Source organism: Vombatus ursinus, unplaced genomic scaffold (genome assembly GCF_900497805.2).
Source record: "Vombatus ursinus unplaced genomic scaffold, bare-nosed wombat genome assembly UNPS02014893.1, whole genome shotgun sequence".
NCBI classification, from domain to species: domain Eukaryota; kingdom Metazoa; phylum Chordata; class Mammalia; order Diprotodontia; family Vombatidae; genus Vombatus; species Vombatus ursinus.
The window spans coordinates 9,299,875-9,320,507 of record NW_020954671.1 but is presented as its reverse complement, the minus strand read 5'-3'; the positions used below and the strand labels follow the sequence as shown (position 1 = coordinate 9,320,507).

The 20,633-nt window shown below is 37.1% G+C and overlaps 1 protein-coding gene across 6 annotated transcripts in view; it reads right to left on the bottom strand.

The window, feature by feature from the left end:
• SYNE2 (spectrin repeat containing nuclear envelope protein 2) overlaps positions 1 to 20,633 on the bottom strand; it is a 415,658-nt gene that overhangs the window by 40,281 nt on the left and 354,744 nt on the right. For all 6 annotated transcript variants that reach the window (XM_027842877.1, XM_027842872.1, XM_027842874.1 and 3 more), the window contains 4 exons: positions 19,096 to 19,221; positions 15,619 to 15,774; positions 10,922 to 11,080; positions 8,329 to 8,495 (listed from right to left, as the gene is read on the bottom strand). In XM_027842877.1, coding sequence (XP_027698678.1) covers positions 8,329 to 8,495; positions 10,922 to 11,080; positions 15,619 to 15,774; positions 19,096 to 19,221 — 608 coding nt within the window. The remainder of the gene's footprint in view (positions 1 to 8,328; positions 8,496 to 10,921; positions 11,081 to 15,618; positions 15,775 to 19,095; positions 19,222 to 20,633) is intronic.

Sequence of the window (20,633 nt, the reverse complement as noted above, 5' to 3'; positions counted from 1 at the left end):
ATTACCAGAACACCCTTCTTTTTCTCTTTCCCTCTTGAAAATATCAACATCTTTCTCAAAGACGAAAATCTTGCAAAATCATGAGTGATGTTTCTTTAATCAATCAACAAGTATTTATTAAGCATTTACTATGTGCCAGCTACCTTAACATGTGGCATTAAATACTACCAGTTACCTTAATTTTAAAACTAAAAATGTACTTTAAAAATATTTAAAATCTATGCAAATGCACATCTAATAAATCTATTGTTTAGTCTTTTTCCTCTGCAAGTTAAAGGTTTTAAACCTATATTATAAAATCCTTGGTCAGCAAATTAATCATGAAATTACTGAGAATTAACAATATTATTGAAAGATACCAAATTTCAGACTATGGGTTCAATGTTAATTTTTGGTTGAAATAATTGAATCTCAAACCTGCAGGAAGCTACTAGTTGCCAAAAACAACACAACTCATTTTGTATCATGATTACTTCTTAAGAAAGAAATGAGCTCTTACATTAAGACATTTATTTACCCTAGAAACTTGAAATCTGCCCCTGTTTTGTGACATTGGCATCACTATTACAGGAAGTTAAAGGCCTCACAACAGTGTTTATGCAGTAGCATAAGGTCTTCCATTCAGCTTCATCTATTCTCACCACTTGTCAAAGACAGATCCCGTAGCCACACGCCAGCCACACACGCGCACAGGCACAGAGACAGTCATTGCAGTGCCCATCCCCCTTCCACTCTCCCCACCCTCCCCACCCCCCAAATGTCGAACACACTTGCACTGCTGCACTCCTGAACTGGTATTTCCTATTCACCATCCCCAAACATGCCATGATCATACACAGATGGAGCAGATGATTGAAATAGCACTTACTATTTATGAGAAAAAAAATCATTTCGCAGGTCATAATGGAAAGCTCCTTGTTAATGCCTGTATATCCATCCACCTCACTTAGGGAAGAGGAAACCCCTCCTCCCCCAGCGTCCTATTTATCCACTGCTCTCAGCATCTTCCATAGAAGCAAAAATCTCTGCGGTCTTCCTGAATGCTCCTTAATAAGGAATCGATGAGCCCATACAAGTACAGAGGGACAGTCACAGGGGAAGAAGGAAATCTTGTTCTCCATTTAATTGTAATTTTTAATTTCAGCTTTCTCCCCTTCTACTACACAAGTATCCCAAGCTATTTCTCTCACACACAGCCTTTGTTCTGGTGCTAGAGATTGCAAAGCTGAGGACACAGCACTATCTCAAGGGTGGCAGCAAATGGGTTATTTATGAGGTACTTTGAACTGAGCCAAGCTGCAAAGAAAAACAAAATTGAAATTTGGGGCATATGAAGGAAGACTTCCTCACAGCAAAACTAACTGGTCAAATAAAAAAAATGCCCCAGGTCACTTGATTTAAAATTCAAATTTCAAAGCAAATTTCAAAATTTAAAAATACTGAAACCAGTAAAAAAAAAAAAAGTAATAATTGAATATGCCTTCCTCTCACATTCCCCCCTCAAGAAAAAATTATGGGATAGTTCCTACACAGGTTTTGATGTTATTCTTTATCATAGCATAAAAGGATTATAGGATTTATAGTTAGAAGGGAAGGATTCAAATCCTGCCTCTGCCTCTTTCTACCTATGCTGGGCTCCAATCTCATCTCTCAAATGACAAAACTACCTTTGATGATATCTAAGATTCCTTTAAAGGATTACTGATTTTAGAGCTGGACTGGGATCTTAGAAGTCATGGAGTACTCTGTTTAGAGAGGAAGAAACTGAAGCACAGAAAGGTTAAGAGCTTATCCAGGCTCACACAGGTAAGTTATTGTTTCTCCTTTTCCAAGAGGACCAATGACACCAAGGGGTGATTTCTGGACTCTCCTGCCTTCATGGCCATTGGAGAACAAATTGTTCTTATTCACCCATTCTGCCAGGGGCAGACATCCCCCTAACTCACCAACAGGTTTGAGGCCCATCTGTTACCCTCAACCTGGTTTAGCACCTCTGCCAAAAATGGTTTACCAGGGTGTGGTTGCTGCAAACGCTACAGCTTCTTGGAGCTACAGGTGAGAGGTAGATGAAAGTGAAGACCAAAGGTATGTGAGCAGCCTTGAAAAGGGCTCAGTGAGCCCGCACACCAGAGGTGCCAGTCCTCTCTGAACACTCCATACACACCTTACACAGGTAAGTAAGCAAGTGACAGAAACAGGATTTGAATCCAGTCCCTCTGACTCAAAAATACAATATGCTTTTCCCTTTATACTACAACTCTACTTTGCCCACTATACTTGCTTCTCACTAGCAGCTAGAACAGTTTTCTCCATCCACCATTCTGTGTATTTGGCAGAACCTTTCTGAAGAGAGAAAATTCTTATCTTCTCCAATGGAAGAAATTTTTAAAATGTGTGTGGCATAGTAGATGATGCAAAGAACCCGGTTCAAATCCTGCCTCTGTCAGTTGTACATAAACCTTAGTCAATGTAGGCTGTAACAAAAACATCTGAAGCAAAGCTCTCTTTTGTCAGCTTGCTTAAGCACAAAGAGAAGTCATCATCTTAAGGCACCAATTGGGTTTTTTTGAGAGCAATTAAAAATAAAAGATCCCAGAACTTTGACACCATAATATCATTGAACCAAAGAGAAATAGGAGAAGAGATGATGGCGTGAATGATTTTTGCTCAAACCTAGAAAGCTTTAATCTGGCTACATAAATCACACCATAGACTTCGTTTTTAAGACTGATTTATTGAAAAGGTTATTTTTTTTTAAATTTAAACTTCCTTTTTCTTGGTCTTGCAAAGTTATAGTTTATATGTGTAGTTAATAAAATATTTTTAAAAAATAGATGTGGAAGCTAACAGAATGAGCATATAGAAGGGGAAAAGCATATATCTTAAAAAAAAACAAACAAAAAAAAGTTATACCTAAAATGTGTTGAAAAAGTTGGAGAGCAGTGTGAGGTAGCTTGTGAGTCAGAAGGACATGGACTCAAGGCTTGCCCCGAACACATACTGACTGTGTAATCTTGAGGAAAGCACCTACCCTGTTAGTGCCATGGGCAAATTCTTTTTTTTTTTTTTAAGGCAGTTGGGGTTAAGTGACTTGCCCAGGGTCACACGGCTAGTAAGTGTCAAATGTATGGTCTGAGGCTGGATTTGAACTCAGGTCCTCCTGACTTCAGGGCCGGTGCTCTATCCACTACGCCACCTGGCTGTCCCATCAAATTCTCAAAATTCACAGATCTAGAGCTGTGGGGGATCTCTGGGTCATCTAGTTGAGCTGTTTCATTTTGCAGTTGAGGAAACCAAGGCCTTAACTGAGGTTAAGTGATTTGCTTGAGGTCACTCTTAAGTAAGGGACAGAAGAGGAATTTGAACTCACGTTGTCTGCCTCTATAGTGAGTATCTTTTCCAATAGGTTTTCCTTCTCTAATGTTTACAAATAGCAGAACAGTTGCTGATCTACATTCGAACAAAGGCGGTGTGACCTTGGGTAAGTCGTTTCATCTTCTCTGGGTCTCTGATTTCTCATCTATAAAATGAGGGGGGGTTGGACTAAATGGCCTGGTGCGGGGGTCACTTCCAGTTCTAAATCTATGATCTGTGATAAGGCATTTTTCCTTACTGGGAGTTATACAGATCAATGAAATCATATGACCATCGAAACCAACCAAACAAAAACCGAAACCAAACAGAAAGAGGGAAAAAAAGACTAGCAAGTTTTTCATAAAACTTGATGAACTGTCAGACTGACAGAGCTGGGGAAAAAAAAAACCCAACCAAACAACTCTCCCTGATAATTTAGTTGTGTCTTTCTCCTACATTTGTGTTGAATTAATTTTCCAAAGGTATTACCTCTGAAATGATGGGAACAGGAAAGAACAAAACTTCCCTTATTTAATTTTCATTTAATATTTATAATCAAATAAGCTCAGTAGTAATTATGATATTTATGATTGACCACTGATTTTGAAAAATATTGTGTGTTTTAAAGAATAACTGAAACTCACCCTACAAGTCCTTTAGGAATCTTAGACAATATGCATATGGAAAGGTCCCTCTCACATGTACGTTTTTGTAAAAATGTAGTTGGTAGGCAAGCACATGTAGACCTGAGAGAGCTGCTGAAAAGCTTTAGAAATGTGAATTCTAGCCCAAACCCCAGACTTCAATAATTTCATATTATTAACCTCAATACCAGTCTCATTAATCTTTGTTGTTCAGTTGTGTCCAACTCTTCATGACCTCATTTGGGCTTTTCTTGGCGGAGATATTGGAGTAATTTACCATTTCCTTCTCCAACTCATTTTATAGATGAGGAAACTGAGGCAAATGGGGTTTAAGTGACTTCCCAAGAGTCACATGGCTAGTAAGTGTCTGTGAGGCCAGATTTGAACTCAGGAAGATGAGTCTTCCTGACTCTAGGCAGGGCACTCTATCCACTGGGCCACCTAGCTGCCTATTGCATAAATTATATTAATTAATAATTAGTAATGTACTAATATATTCTTTAAAAATTATTAATTCCTAAGATACATTCCATCGTAGAGTTTAATTAAACCAGGATATTTTTAAAAATAAAGCTCCAAAATGGAGGTTGGGAGTTTACAAACAAGGGAGAGTCTAAAATCTGCGGTTGTTCTTTAACTTCCTTCTTCTTCCTTGAGACTCTGTCCTTCAAAACCTCAAGTTCTCTTTCTAATACACTCTTCTGTCTCTCATGCTTGATAATAATGAACTGGTATAATACTGATATGCTGAAATCCATAAATAAACTTAATCCCTTATTTTGAGCCAATCGTTTTAAAAATTATCCTTCCTTAAGAACAAAAAACTTTTTGACAGAATGAAAGTCAAACAATCACACACTTTCTCCTCCTCCTTTTATGTCTCTCATCCACCCATGAGTAATGAAGGCAGAGACAGAGAAAAGAAAGATCCTAGTATTATAGATTTACAGTTATAAGGGTCATCTTGTCCAACTCCTTCATTTTTCAGATGAGGAAATAGGGAAAATATGATTTGCCATAGATCACATAGATAGAAAATACAAGAGGCAGCATTTGAACACAGGACCTGTGACTCTAGGGCCAGGGCTCTTTTTATGGTATCATACAGCCTCCTCCATGCAAAGAACTTGGTTAGTCAATATGCTGAACGAGCCTCAAATAAATAAGAATTGACCATAATATATAGGGTTTGAATTTGTAACTGACAGATCTAAAACTTACTTCCTAAAAGACTTGGGGTTTTTTTTAACCTTTGTATAAACTTCAACAAACATATGGATAAGTTCATCTGTTTCCACAACTTACATACTCTTGGTGTCAAATACCCATGAGGCACACTGCTTATACAGTGTGACAACCTATAGGTCAGATGTCATTTGTTCAACACTGCAAGTTATTCTTAGATCCAAAGAAAAGTTCCCAATCAACACAATTTGAGGGGAAATGCAAATTAAATGTGTGGATCATTTCACAGAATCACACTCTTGGGTCAGAGAGGCTTTAGAGATCATCTGTTCTAACCCATTCCTCAACAAGAATCCCTACTCTAATGTATCCTCTAATGTATCTAATGTTCAAAGACCCCAGAAAGAGGGGAACCCATTACCTCCTGAGGCAGCCTCTTCTACTTTTGGAGATAAAATTATTAGCCATTTTTTGCTTAAATCAAGACTAAATATTCCTCTCTTGAAACTACTGTTCCCTAGTTCTGCCAACTGAGGTCCAAAGTCCAATCTCTTTATCATTTGAGGGTCTTCAAATACTTGAAGTCCCCTGTCAAGTTTTGTCCAATAGCTTCTTTTGTCTAGGCTTAACATCTCTAGTTCCTCTAACCAATCCTCATATCAATGGGATGATCTTAAGGCCTTTCATGCTCAGTTGCCATCTTCTAGGCATTCTCCCAATATGTCAATGTACTTTCAAAAATGTAGAAAATGAAGAAAACATTGCAGATGTGCTGTGATGAGGGCAAAATGCAGGAGAAATATTCCCTTCTGTAGTCTTGAACCCTAGTTCTCTCTAATGTTGCCTTAAATTGCATTTACTTTCTAACATATTCTTGAGCTTCTGGTCTGCATTATATTTTGTTTTTTCTTCAGAACTGCTGTTTAGCCATATTTCCTTTATCTTGTACTTGTGAAATTTATTTTTTTTTAACCCAAGTATAAAGCTTTACATTTATCCCCATTTCACTAATCTTTGCTTTATTTTTGTCTTTGTATTGCCAGCACTTGGCACAGTGCTTGGAACAAAGACGCTTCATAAATGTCTGTTAATGGATCCTTAGTAAATTTAATCTCCTCTCCTCTAACACTGCCACAAACCTGGTACAGGCCCTCATCATCTCATGACTGTTCTTTTTCACTGGCCTGATAGTGGATCTACTTTCCTCAAGTCTTTCCCCACTCCAGTCCATTCTCCACTCAGCTGCCCAAGTGATCTTCCTAAAGAAATATAGGCCTGGCCATGTCACTCCCATATTCAAACTTCACTGCTTCCTTCTCATATACAGGATCAAATACAAAATCCTGTTTGACATTCAAAGCTTTCATAACGTAACCCCATCATGTACTCTTTGATCCAGTGACATTGGCCTCCTTCCTGTTCCACAAACAAGATACTCCATCTCTTAGCTCCAGGCACTTTCTCGGGATGTTCCCCGATGCCTGGAATGCCTTCTGCCTCTCGGCCTCCTAACTTCCTTCAAGTCCCAATTAAAATCCTTCTATCTACAAGATTTTCACAATCCTTCAGAATTCTAGTGCATTCCCACTGTTGATTATTTTCTATTTTTCCTGTAAATAGCTCCCTTGTACATGTTTACTTGTTGACTGTCCCCATTAGATTGTGAGCTACTTGAGGGCAGGGACTGTCTTTTGCCTTTCTTTGTATCCTCAGAGCTTACCACAGTGCCTAGTACACAGAAGGTGACCAATAAATGATTATTGACTAACTAATCATATTAGATTCAGATGAATGTTATAGTTCCAGCAAACTATTTGTAGTACTCATATCACTAGGTTATTTTAAAGATCAAATGAGATAATACATGACTTTAAAGTATTGAATGTCAGTTATTATCATTATCAATATTGCCTTTGATTTACCAGCCCACAAGCTCTATCAAAAAAACAAACAATCATTTTAGCCTGGTGTGACCCAAAAGAAGCTATTCTAATTCTTTGTGATGACTACTTCCTTTTTGAAAAATTTATTAACTATTCCTTTAATACTACATTCTAGAATTTTGCCAGGAATTTAAATCAGGCTCACTGGCTAATAATTTGTAAACTTTGTTCTGCCTTTTTTTGGAAAATCTGGTCATTTTCTTATCTCTATTCCTACTTTGGGCAGCAAGGTGGCCCAGTGGATAGAGTGCCAGGCCTGTGGTCAGGAAGATCCGAATATAAATCCAATTTTAGATATTTATTAGCTGTGTGACCCTGGGCAAGTCACTTAACCCGGTTGGCCTCAGTTTTCTCATCTATAAAATGAGCTGGAGAAGGAAATGGCAAACCACTCCAGTATCTTTGCCAAGAAAACTTCAAATGGGGTCATGAAGAGTTGGACACAACTGAAAATGACCATACAACAACATTCCTGCTTTATCTTTCCTGTTTTCCAACATCTTTCAGAGATCACTGACAGTGGTTTAGTAATCACAGTTGGCAGTTCTTTCCCTAATTGAAAATAGTGTTTATCTGTGCCTAGTGACTTGAACTCTCCAAGGGAAGCTAAGGGACCTCTTACTATTGCCTTTCTCCTATTAGTAAACAATTCACTATTAGCCATTTTTGTTCTGCTAATTCTAGTCCATCATTACTTCCTCCTCTTCCTCCTCCTCCTCCTCATTGTTGTCATCATCACCACCACCACATTATATAGTCCTTTAAAGGTTTACAGATTTTTGCATGCTATCTCATTTGATCCATATTTTACAGATGAGGAAACCGAGGCACAGAAAGGTTATGTGATTTGTCCAAAGTCACCCAGTTAGTTGTGTCTGAAGAAGAACAGGTCTTCCTGACTCCAAGTCCAGCATCCTAAGCACTGTGCCACTTAACTGCCATTTCAAAACCTGCTAAAATCCTCCCAATACCACTGAACTGAGGGGCTTCTAGGCATGACAACTAGTGGAAATTTTCTGGCATCTGTCACATTCTTTTATTGTTACTGACAAACATGCAACACCTTACACTGATATAGCTCTTTAAAGTTTAGTTAAAAGAATAGAAGAGTTGAAAAACAGGAGGAGTACTGTTTTTTAAATGAAAATTTCTAGAAGAAAATCAGTTTTCAAAACCAGAAGCGGTTTTTGCTGTTTTCTTACCTTGATCCAATGACATCAAAAAGATGTTGCCAGCGATCGTTAATTTTGCTGAGCTTATCATCTATTTCAGCAACTCTGGTCTTATTGCTGGCTTTGATCAACTGATCACCCATTTGCTTCAAATGAAGTTTATTTTCACTAAACAGGTTGATTTCTTCCATACAGTCCTGACAAAGACACCAAAATAGCACCTTGTATTAATATTGTAGTTACTTCCTTTCTCCTGAAGATGATAATAAAAGTGAAAATAAAAGTTTCCCCCTTCACCTGATATGAGATCACAATCACTGATCTCAATAATTTCATTTTTTTCTACCAAAAAATCTTGCATTCAAAAGGTTTCATTGAAAAGTTATACACAGGGGCAGCTAGGTGGTGCAGTGGCTAGAACACCAGCCCTGAAGATAGGAGGACCTAAGTTCAAATCTGACCTCAGACCAAACGCTTGTCACTAACGAGCTGTGTGACCCTGGGCAAGTCACTTAACCCCAATTGCCTTAAAAAGAAAAGTTATACACAAACCTAATATTTAGACAAAATGGCAATGTACAGTGGTACATTGTTTTAATTCATTAGGCTTCAGAGAGTTTGAAATTAAAGTAGCTATGAAATTTTGCTATTGCTATAATCAAATTTGGGATTAGAAAATATAAGCCAAAATTTTGGATAAGATATTAACTCCTTGAAGGAATTTCCTGCATCAGAAATGATCAGTGGAAATACCACTGGACAGGATTCATTTCCATCTGCTTTATCACTATACCCTAAAGACCATGTCAGCCTTTCTGTCAGACTTGCTGCTAAAAATTCCCATATAGTCTGTTTCTCCCTACTACAGGCATTCTTAACCTGGGATCCATGGATAGATTTCAGGGGAGTCTATGAACTTGAATGGGAAAAGTAATCTTTTTCTTTTCTTGATATTTATTTTTCACCAATCCTTAACTGAAATTTAGCATTTATTTCTATTAGGAATGCAGGCAACAAAATATTTTATTTTTTAGCAGTGCCTATGATTCTGTCACCAATAGAAATAAGATATATTCATATCACATTAAATTGTTGTGTATCTCATAATATTTATGCTCATTATTGTCAATATAAGACCCTTTATTTTAAATATATCTTGTTATTTGATGTGTTAACAAAGCACAAACATTACTTGTTTTTTTAATAGTGTTAGCTATATTCTAATATAATTGGTTTCCATTGTAATTATATGTATTTTATGAATTAAAATTAATATTAACATTAACTCTTAATATAAAATATTAGCAACCAATATTGAATATTAATTATTAATAATTATATTAAGTGATTACATAATATTAAAGATATTCTTAAAAAGGGTCCATAAATTGACAAAGGGGCCCATGACACAAAATACTTAAGAACCTACTAGAATGTGAGCTCCTTGATAAGGGTATTTACCTTACTTTTCTCATTATATCCTTAGATGTTAGCAAGGTGCTTTGTATAGAGTAAGTGCTTAATAAATTCTTTTTCATCCATTAGTTCTTTCTTTCCTTTTGTCTTTAAATCCCTAGTAGCTAGAAAAGTGTCTTGCTCATAGGAGGCACTTATTAAATGCTTACTGAATTGACTATCAAATACAACCAAATCAAAACGTACATTTTGGCTAAATCAACTCAAAGCCAACATCAGATATGATTGAAGGTTTGACTGAGTGGCATTGAGCAGGGATGTAACTTTATCATTTCCAAGTTCAGGTGGTCTTTTACTTCTAATTCTGACCTTCCAGAACTGCACAAATGGCTTAAAACTATTTTATTAACTTGAATAATGCAATGCAATGAAAGAGCATTGAACTTGGAGATTCCAGCTCGAACACTGCCTCTGCGTATCATATATTTTTGTAACTGTGTATATGTCACCTAACTTTTCTGGGCCTCAGTTTCCTCATCTGCAAAAGAGAGGGGTGGACCAGATGGCCTCTAGAAAAGTACTTTCCAACTTTAGATCTATGATCCTAAAATCCTAAGGGACAGTTTTATCTCATGGATTCCTTGGCTTCAGACCATCTGCTACCCATTCAGACAAAGCTGACCTGCCCCTGTAAATATGGCCCCTCTAGCCTAAATAAATAAATAAATAGATGATGCTAGTCTTTCCTGGTGAAATTATCTTCACTCAACTTAGCTGTCTCTCTAAAATTAAGGAAAATTTATTTCCCAGTTTTTGTTTAATCTACTGCCATCTGATTGAAAATGTATCTGTAGATTGTGGCTTTATCTCTAGAAAATATTTGTGTTTAACCTCCCAATTCGAAAGATTAAATGTTTTCTGATTTCTTTCATGTCTCACCTCCTGTAAGACGTCTTTCCAGATTCCCTGTAATCCGCCCAACCCTACCCCATGATGCTAGTGCCTTCCCTATGAAATTGTTCTACATTTATCCTATGTCTTGTTCATAAAAAGTTATTTACATGTTCTTTCCCCCATTAGACATACTGGCCTTAGCATAATGCCTGGTATATTGTAGGCACTTAATAAATACTTGATTTTGCCTGGCCTTCGGAGATATTCTCCAAAAAGTTAAAATCCCATCATCCAAATTTGCTTCCTAGTTTACCTTCTGTAGTCTTTCAATCATTTCTTCAATACTAATGTCTGCTGTCTGTAGAACTTTGTTTTCCATCTGAACCAGCCATGCACATAAGTCTTTATTCTTTTCATTGAACACAATCCAGGAATTGAGTCTCTCCTCGATCTCTTGTTTACGCAATGAAACCTGAAGATGAAGATATGTTGTTGAGCAGTAAGTTCCTCAAAAGAAAACCAGATAACCAACAACACTCAAATATAAGTTATGACCAAGAAAAGAAAGGTATCTATTTCTTTAAAAGATAATTAGGCTAATATTCACTCAATGCTTTATAAGACTTCCAGAGGATGAGATAACCATAAACATATGAGCAACAACTACCACCAAAAAAAAATTATCACTGTAGACGCAAGGCTCTGCGCATTTTCCCTTTCAAAACATCAGAAAATTAGGTTAATGCTCTTTTTGAAAAATTTGGTGAAAGGCAATACCTTAAAAACTATTTGCAAATGAAACATAATTGACAAAGCATTCAGCTCAGTAAACAATTTGCATTTTCTTATCATAAATACAATGGGGAAATGGGGCAGCTACATTGGGTAGTGAACTGAGCACCTGGCCTGGAGTCAGGAGGATCTGAGTTCAAATCCGGCCTCAGACACTTAATAGCTATGTGAACTTGGGCTAGTCACTTATCCCTGGTTGCCTCCAAAACAAGCAAACAAATAAATGAATAAATACAGTCCCAGCAGATACTGAAAAGTTAATACTGTATATTAAGTATTAGCCGAATTCCCTTCCTTTTGTTATCTTTCACTCCTGCAACCTAAATAGGGACCCTCCTCTTTAGGTTATAAAGCCCATGCACCTACCCTGGCAATGGCCAGAGCTATTTGGTTATTTGCTATGCAAAGATATCAGAAAAAGAGTAGATCAAGTGACAAGTTCTATTGTTTATTTCATAAAAATATTATGTACTATATGTGTCCTCCACATCTCAAATTCAATGAGACTAAAACTGAACTCCATCCCCTCCCCACCTAAACCTACCCTCTCCCCTTTACTTCCCTATTTGTTATTGAAACCTTTTGACCCCTCTCTCTCCTTCACCTCCCACATCTTTTATATCCTTTCCACCTTTCTCCTTCCAGTGGTCTTGGAGTCTAGAGATTTTAAGCTCCTTGAGGTCTTATTCCTAAAGCAATTATGCTAATGTTTACTCTAAGGTGTTCCCTCCTTAAAAAAAAAAATCAGATGTTTCATTAAAAACTTAATACAGAACATCAATACAATTAATTCAACTCAGTAACTATTTGCATTTCATTTCAACACAAAGCATTTGCTTCTTGTATGGTCAAATTATATACTCCTCGTTTGTCTCTTTCCATTTGAATTGTTCCATAAAGATTTTTTTTCCAGAATTTTTTTTTTTGTCTTTCTTCAGACTTTTATCTTGAAAGGCTGTCATTTACAGGAGGGATTAGACTTCTTTTGTTTGGCACCAGAAATCAGAACCAAGGAGTTTCAAAGAGGCAAATCGAGGCTTGATATGTGGAAAAACTTCCTAACAAATTTCTGTTGTTGTACAGTGTCCAACTCTTCATGACCCCATTTGGGGTTCTCTTGGCAAAGATCCTGGAGTGCGCCACCATTTCCTTCTCCAGCTTATTTTACAGATGAGGAAACTGAGGCAACTAGAGTTAAGTGACTTGCCCGTTCACACAGCTAGTAAGTGTCCGAGGCCAGATTTGAACTCAGGAAGACTCTGACTTCAGGCCTAGCACTTTATCCACTGTTCCACCTAGCTGCCCCTTAGGTACTATGGGGTACACGAAAAACAAGATAATGCTTGTAAACTCAGAAAAGAAACAGCATTGTCAAGAGGCTAAATTTTCAAATAAGTTTGTCATGTGCAGAAACTTAGTATTCAATTCAGTAAATATTTCAAAGACCTAAGGAAGCTATAAATAACTATTTACTCCTCCATTAATCAATCAAAAACATTTACTAAACTCTTCATTATGAGCTATGGTGGAGACACAAAGAAAGGGGAAAAAAAAACAGTCCCAGACTTCAGGAGCTCACTTAATATATATTTGTAATTCTGTAAGCTTACAGAATAGATGGAAGGTAGTGTCAGAGGGGAAGGAACTAGTAGCCAGGGACCAAGAAAGGATAGTATTTGAGCTGAGACTTGCAGGAATTTGGGGAAACTAAGAGATGAGGAGGTAAAGGATGACAGTCAGTTCAAAGGTACAGAAAGAATATATAGGAGATGGAGTGTCCTACATGAAGAACAGAAAGTAGGTCAGTGTTGCTGAATTATAGATGCACCAAGGGGAGCCAAGTGTAGGGAGACTGGAAAAGTAGGAAGAGGCCTGGTTATAAAGAACGAAAATGCCAGAGAACTTTTTATTTAATCCTATACATAATAGGGAGTAATAAGAGTTTATTCAGCAGTGTGTGTGTGTGTGTGTGTGTATGTGTGTGTGTGTGGTGACATAATCAGAGTTGGACTTTAGAGGAACATCCCTTTGACAGTTGAGAGGAAGATGGATTGGAGTGGAGAGATATCTGAGGCAGGAGAGACCAATTAGGAGTCTATTGCAACAGTAAAGGTGATATGGACCTAAACTGGAGTGGTGCGGGTGTGAGTGAAGAGTAGGGGATTTATACTTCCATGGAAGTAGAAAGGACAAGATTTGGCAACAGATTTACAGAGAGTGAAGAATTAAGGATGGCCCCACGATTGTGAATGGTGGATATTGCCTTTGATACTAAAGGGGAAGTTGAGAAGACAGAAGAGAACAGGGGGAAAGACAGTAAGTTCTGTTTAGGACATGTTGAGTGCGAGTCATTCAAAACGAATAAAGGCAGTTACAACTTCTTGGGAATGTTAGTCTGAACAGAAAAATTAAGGGCATGAAAAGTCACCTTCTAATCAGGGTAATACTATGCCACCAGAATGGAAATTCCATTTCTATAAAACTGAAATACTTATGCTTTCTAAGATTTCCAGAGGCAAGTCCAAATTTAAAGAGATCAAATGAACTAATGTAATGTATTGATGATCAAAGAATGCAAAATGACCTTTGTGTGACACAGCTTTTGAGCTGGGCAACCTAGCATACACATTATCTGATGCATAGGCATTCAATTCAACAAGCATTTACTAAATAACTACAACTCTGAAGACAAAAATATTCTAAAATGCAATCTTTCCTTGGAGGCTGGGAGGAGAAAGGGGAGAAAATGTACACAGAAAATAGGATGGAGATAGGAGATGATGGAATGTTTTGTTCTGGATAAAGCAAATAAATCGGTTTGACTGGAACCTTGGGGTTGGTGAAGGAGAGTAATAGGAAATCAGTCTGAATAAGTTGGAGTAAGATTATTAAGGGCTTTAAAGGCTTTAAGTTTAAGTACTGGAAAGCAATGGTGATTTAAAATAATGATGCACAAGACTCCACAAAAGTCCTTCTCTGCTGCCTTATTAGTAGAGGTAAGCTTAGATATAAAACAAAATTATAAAAGGCCTGCTAGAAATTTCATTCCTAAAAGACATGGCTTTTATTCCAGAATATTGAGTGCATGAATTTACCAATGACTTTTTGGCTATAAATCTTTGTATTTTGCACAGGATGAATCAGGAAAACATTCATTGAACACATCTGTTCAATTATAGTGTATTGATTCCATTGACTTTACCATTAGCTGCATTAGCTCACCTAGTTTCCAGATTTCCTCTTCCCTACAAAGGGCAACCATTTTAAAAATGATCTTTACAGATTTTTAAAATATTTTCTCTTTAAATACAATCAAAACTGAGTTCCAATGAAATGTCTAGATCCTAAATCAGTCTCCATTGAGATTAGTTTTCAAAGCAAAACAAGGAACTGAAATTATTTTATGATTTTAGTCTCTGAAGGTCTTCCCAGGTTAAAATAAATTTTTTTATTCCATTACAGAAATTCAGACAAAAGAATTTTTATATTTAAATACTATTTGCCTAATCCACAGAACATGCAAGAGAAGAGGTTTTTATTACATTAATATACTTACAACTGTCCATAATTCTTCTATTAAAACCTCTAAGTATATTTGGTTGCTTTAATTCCTTCCAAATCTGACTTAATGACAAACATGCGATATGCTAATAACCTCGGGAATCTCATTAGTAAATAGAGGTTAGGCACTCAGATGTATTGAAGACAGCTTTTGACATTTCTTCTTAAAAGAAATTTATTTAAATTTACATCATAGGTTCACAAATGAATTCAAAACTTCCCAAGTGGCTTCATAGCCCTGAGTTAAACTCATTTTCTCTGTTCTAGGGAATCAGCCTGGACTCTCCAGCAAAACTGAACTGGGGAAAAAGGCCCCTTCTTCTCTTATTACACCCATTATAAATTTTCCACATTTTTCCTTTTTATCTCCTCAAGATAGAGCAATCAACTACCCATGGCTTCCCACTGGTGGATTTTCTCCAAGCGATTTTCTTTAGATCATTAAGAGGGAGCAAAGCTACAGCCCGAAGCCTTCTAAACAAAGGGTCAACTTTACCAAACTGTATAGCTCCCCTCTTAAGAAAGAACAGCCTGCCTATTCTTTTCCTGAAACAGCCTCCAGATTCAAAGACATCAAGCTTCTTTCGACTGGGTCTGGCTTTAGGAGACATTTCAATAACTCCCTGAACAGGCATGCCCCAGAGTGAAGTGACTTACTCTTAAACAGAGCTCCTCCCATTGTCTGTGCAAATGATCTATTTGCTCCTTCAAAACCATCACATCTTCCACAAGAATGTACCGGGTTATGTCGGCCTTCATGATATTAAGTTCCTTCAAGTTCTGAGCCCAGTTTGCCAAGGAGTTCTCCAGTTCCTGCATTTAAACACAAGAGAGGAAGAAGGGGAGGAGAAGGGAGGAGAAGGGAGGGGAAAAAGCCTTCAGCCCAAAGTACTGTTGTTTCCAAACCTGTAGGCTAATCCTTTGATTGGATTTGGGGGAGGGGAAACCAGGAAAGGGGGAGGGAGCTTAAGGCTAAGGAATTTGGTCGTGGCTGGAGCCTTGATTTCCGGTTGCCCAGCCTTTTTTATACCTTCTCTATTGAAATTTCTCCTTTCTCTGAGTTTTTAATCCTTCTGGAATAGATGAAGGGCAGTTGGGGCTTTTATACTGCCTCTAACGCAACATAAAAGCCAAGCATTGGTTTAGTTTTATTACAGGAAATAACATCTTTAAAGTTCTGTATGATTAAAACACTGGTTTTTTTGACCTTTGTCACATTGCAGGAATTTCATTAGAAAGTGTAGCTTCCTACTCTTTAAAATTCCAGAGATGTACTGTTGCCACTGGTTACTATAGCAGAAGAAAGAGGTTACTAGGTCCCCTTATTTTAAGGGAGGGATCTGTTGGTTTTCATTAATTTTGGAAACAAATGGTATCAAAGTTCATAATGGAAAAGAAAACCAGTTATTCAACATTTGCTCATAATTGGTCAGGAGAAAAATAGGGATCGAATAAGGCATTTATATAGGTATTAAGGTGCAAAGCCCTTTACAAATAGTATCTCTTTGGTACTCAAAACCACCCTGGGAGGTAGGTGCTATTATTATCCCCATTTTTATAGATGAAGAAACAGGTTGAGAAAGATTCAATGACTTGCCCAGGGTCACACAGCTAATAAGATAGTATTTGAACTCAGCCTTTAAATGACTCCAAATCTAGTGTTCTATCCACTGCGCTATAGTTAACAATGCAATGTTTGTTGAGGAAACTTTTTTCTTTTTCTATGAAATAATCAAGACAAATTCTTCCACAACAAAGAAATTGAAACTAAGCAAACTGTTTTTCACATTTTATAGAGCTGTATTGATATCCACCGACTGAAATCTTAAAGAAAACAAAGCTTTATTTATATCCTTGAAGAGAAAGCTGTTGGTAAGCAAAAGAGCTGTTTCAACCAATATTCATTTATATCTAACCAAGAAGAGTTTGCTTACAATTAAGGGAAAGTAGCTTGGCTTAATTAATAGAAGTAGTCTTCAGTAGGAAGACCTGGGCTCAAGTCCTGCCTCAGACACTCACCAGCTGCCTGACTGGGCCAGTCACTTAATTTTTCAGTGGCTCAGGCAACTACCTAAGATTACAAATTAAAGAATGGTTTAGAGAGTTTCCTTATGGGAGTTTCCTATTAGATGAAAAAAAAAATCACAAGTTTGAAAAACAATGACAACAAAAAAGATTGGCAGTTTAGGAAGCTTTTAGATAGCATGGAGATAATTTAATTACATCTTTCATTAGGAGTGGAACCGTGAAAACTCTTTTTATCTAACAGCTCTTATTTCCTGAATACTTTAATGTATGATCTCATTTTTTCAGCCCTAGAGAGGAAGATGGGGACAAGCCCTGGGCTGAGTCCTAAAGCAGCAACATCATTTCCTAGGGAGAGCAAAAGACTAACTAAAAAGACAGTTCAAATTCTATGCAGGAGATAGGGGTGTTCACATCCTGCTTAGAGAGACATCTTAAGATATCCATCTATGTCAGTTCACTAGGTTGTGGTTTTGTATATATTTGTTTGCACGTAGTCTCCCCCATTGGGGCAGCTAGGTGGCACCATAGTGCACAGAGTGCTGGGGGCCCAGAGTCAGGAAGACTAACCTTTGTGAGATCAAATCTGGCCTCAGACATTTACTAGCTGTGTGACCCTGAGCAAGTCGCTTAAACCCTGTTTGCCTCAGTTTCCTCATCTGGAGAAGCTTCTGGAAAAGGAAATGGCCAACCCCTCCAGTATCTGCCTAGAAAACCCCAAATGGGGTCATGAAAAGTGGGACACTGCTCAGCTACAACAACAAACTCTCCCATTAGATTGTAAGCCCCTTGAAGGCAGGGATTGTCTTTTGCCTAGTACCCCCACAGCTTAGCACAATGCCTGGCACATAGGAGGTGCTTAATAAATGTTTATTGATTGGTTGGTTTTGGTGAATAGTTAAAAAAAATCAGAAAAAATTTAAGAGTTTTACTTCATTATCCATGATAGTGAAAAGGATGGATTGATGGCTAGAATAATCCAAAGTACCAGATCATTTTTTTTTGTAACGAATTGAATGCTTTTTGGGCAACATTTATAATCAGCTAAACTATATTCTGTGAACATTCCACATATTTGGTGAACACCATTGGGGGAAAAAGGATTGGTATTTAGCAAAAATTGTTTTGGATCATATATGTGGATTTACTGAATTTAATGTCATGGCAGGGAGAAAGGCTGTAAGTTTCAAATTACCCAGGCCCCTAACAATATAAAGTTCTGAGTAAAATTCAAAGCCCTCTATTCAATTCTTTCCATTTCCAGGTCTGCTGCCTCAAGTATCTCAGTAGCACAGGAAACTGTGGAATTGTGGGACTGTGAAATTAGAAGTAAAAATTTCATATTCCAAGTTACATTGCTCTAACTGCCTTCCAATTTTCTCTTATTGAGGTCTAAATTCAACCAGAAAGATCCAAAATATGACAGATGTTCCTATTTTCTTGTCATTGTTTGGTCTGGGGCCATTCACATAGTTTCCTAACCCTTTCAATCTGGTCTCACAACACAGTTGAGAAATTGGATAGAAGGAATGTTTTTAATTATTCTCAGTGTCTACTGCATATCAAATGACTTATACATAACCCCATTCTAATTGGTCCATTTTCCTATCCACATGATTTGCCTTCTCGGTCTCCATATCAAAAAACTGTCTGTCCTAGAATTTTTGTCACTGAGATACAGAGTCTGGTGAATCCAGTGTGGTCGGTTTTGTGAAAGTGCTTCGCACAATAGAAAAAAAAAATCTGGCCTCTGGGAGAAAAAAAAATCATTTTAAAAAATGGCTGTGATAAATGAACAACTTTCAGAGTAAGCTAGGGGCTCCTTTTGCTTTGGGGATTAGTTAGACAAAATGCCCAGATCCTCAGGGTTAGTAAAAGTTGATTTCTGTTCTTAAAAAAAAAAGTTATTTGCTACATTAATCTCCCAAAGCATTAAGATTTCAATTTGTACAGAGATCAGACTGTTGTGTCAGACAGGAAGGTGAGTATTTCTCAATAGAATAAGGAAAGTCAGCTGGACTGGAAAAAACAGAGGGGCAGAATCAAGAATCTCCAAGACTTAGAGAACATCTCAGAAATTATTCTGTAAAATGCCTCTTATTTCAATACCTTAATCAGTTCCTTTTCTTTATAGAGCTCTTCATATGGTTCTGGGAGAGGATCTTTAATTTTTGCCTTTAAAGTCTGCAGTCGATTTTCCAGCTCCTTGATTTGCTTTTCACATCGGTCCCAGGTCTGTTTGAAAAACATTGTAAAGAGTGATCATGAATAGCCTAGTTAATGAGGGAATTCATTCTGTGCTTTTTTTGTATTAAATGTGTTTTACAAAACATGCAGAAACCCAATAGTTGATATTAAATAGATTACAATCTAAAGACAGGAACTAAGACCATTTGTGAATTATATACATTGGGTTCAACAGTACCCAGTACATAGTAACTGGTGCTTAATAAATGCTTGTTGAGTGATTTACCAATTATCTCATCAAAGATGATCTCCAATATTAGTATATTCAACATGCATTTAAGCCTTTTCTTTGCATAAGAAGGTGTTAGGCAAGGTGTTAGGAAGAGGATGTAATTAATAATAATAGCTAGCATTTATAAGGGAAAGAATAAAATAAATAATAATGATGATGATAGCTAGCATTTATATATTGCTTTAAGGTTTGCAAAGCACTTTTTTTTTCTTTTGGTGAGGCAATTGGGGTTAAGTGACTTGCCCAGGGTCACATAGCTAGTAAGTGTCAAGTGTCCGAGGCCAGATTAAGCACTTTCAATAGGTTATCTCATTTGACTCTCACAATAACTTCGTGAGGTAGGTGTATTATTATCCCCATTTTTCAGATGAGGAGGCTGAGGCTAACAGAGGTTAAGTTACTTGTCCAGGGTCACACAGCTAGCCAGTGTCTAAGGCAAGTTTTGAAATTAGATCTTTCTGACTACAATTCCAGAACTCTATCCACTGTGGCACCTAGATCCAAAGGAAGTTATGACATAGAGTTTATGATATAAAATATATTTATAAAATATACTACAGATTCAGGGGAGATATGTATGATAACAAGGGAGAATGTAATAATTATAAGGGGAAGGGAGGTCCAGGATGTGTTATGAGAAATTTGAGGAGGGATACATTACTTTAGCTGGGGGAGACGGATGGTCTTAGGGAAGATTTAGTGAACAAGGCACCAAATATTTGTTGATGGTAGAATTTCAACAGATAGCTGAGAAAAATAATATTTTTCTCTTCCTGAGTCTACTGACATATAAAAATATAACATGCTCAGTGTAACAATGTATAATGCTGATACATTTTGGGTTGACTATTCAGTCAAATAAAAACATTTATCTAGAATTTAGAAAGCTGGAAATTTAAATATCAGAAACATAAGAAAACCAAAAGGTCAACAACAACAACAAAAAAAAAAGACTCTAAACAGAATTACAACAAAACAAAACAAAGAAACCAATGTCATAGATTCATAGAGCTAGAGCTCTGTGGTATCTTAGATTCTAACTTCCTCATTTTACAGCTGAGGAAACTGAGGCCCAGGGAAGTTAAGTGACTATGTCTAAGTTAACAGTAACAGAATAACAGAGGTGAGATTTGAATTTAGGTTTCTGACTCTAGCAGTGCAGCTAGGT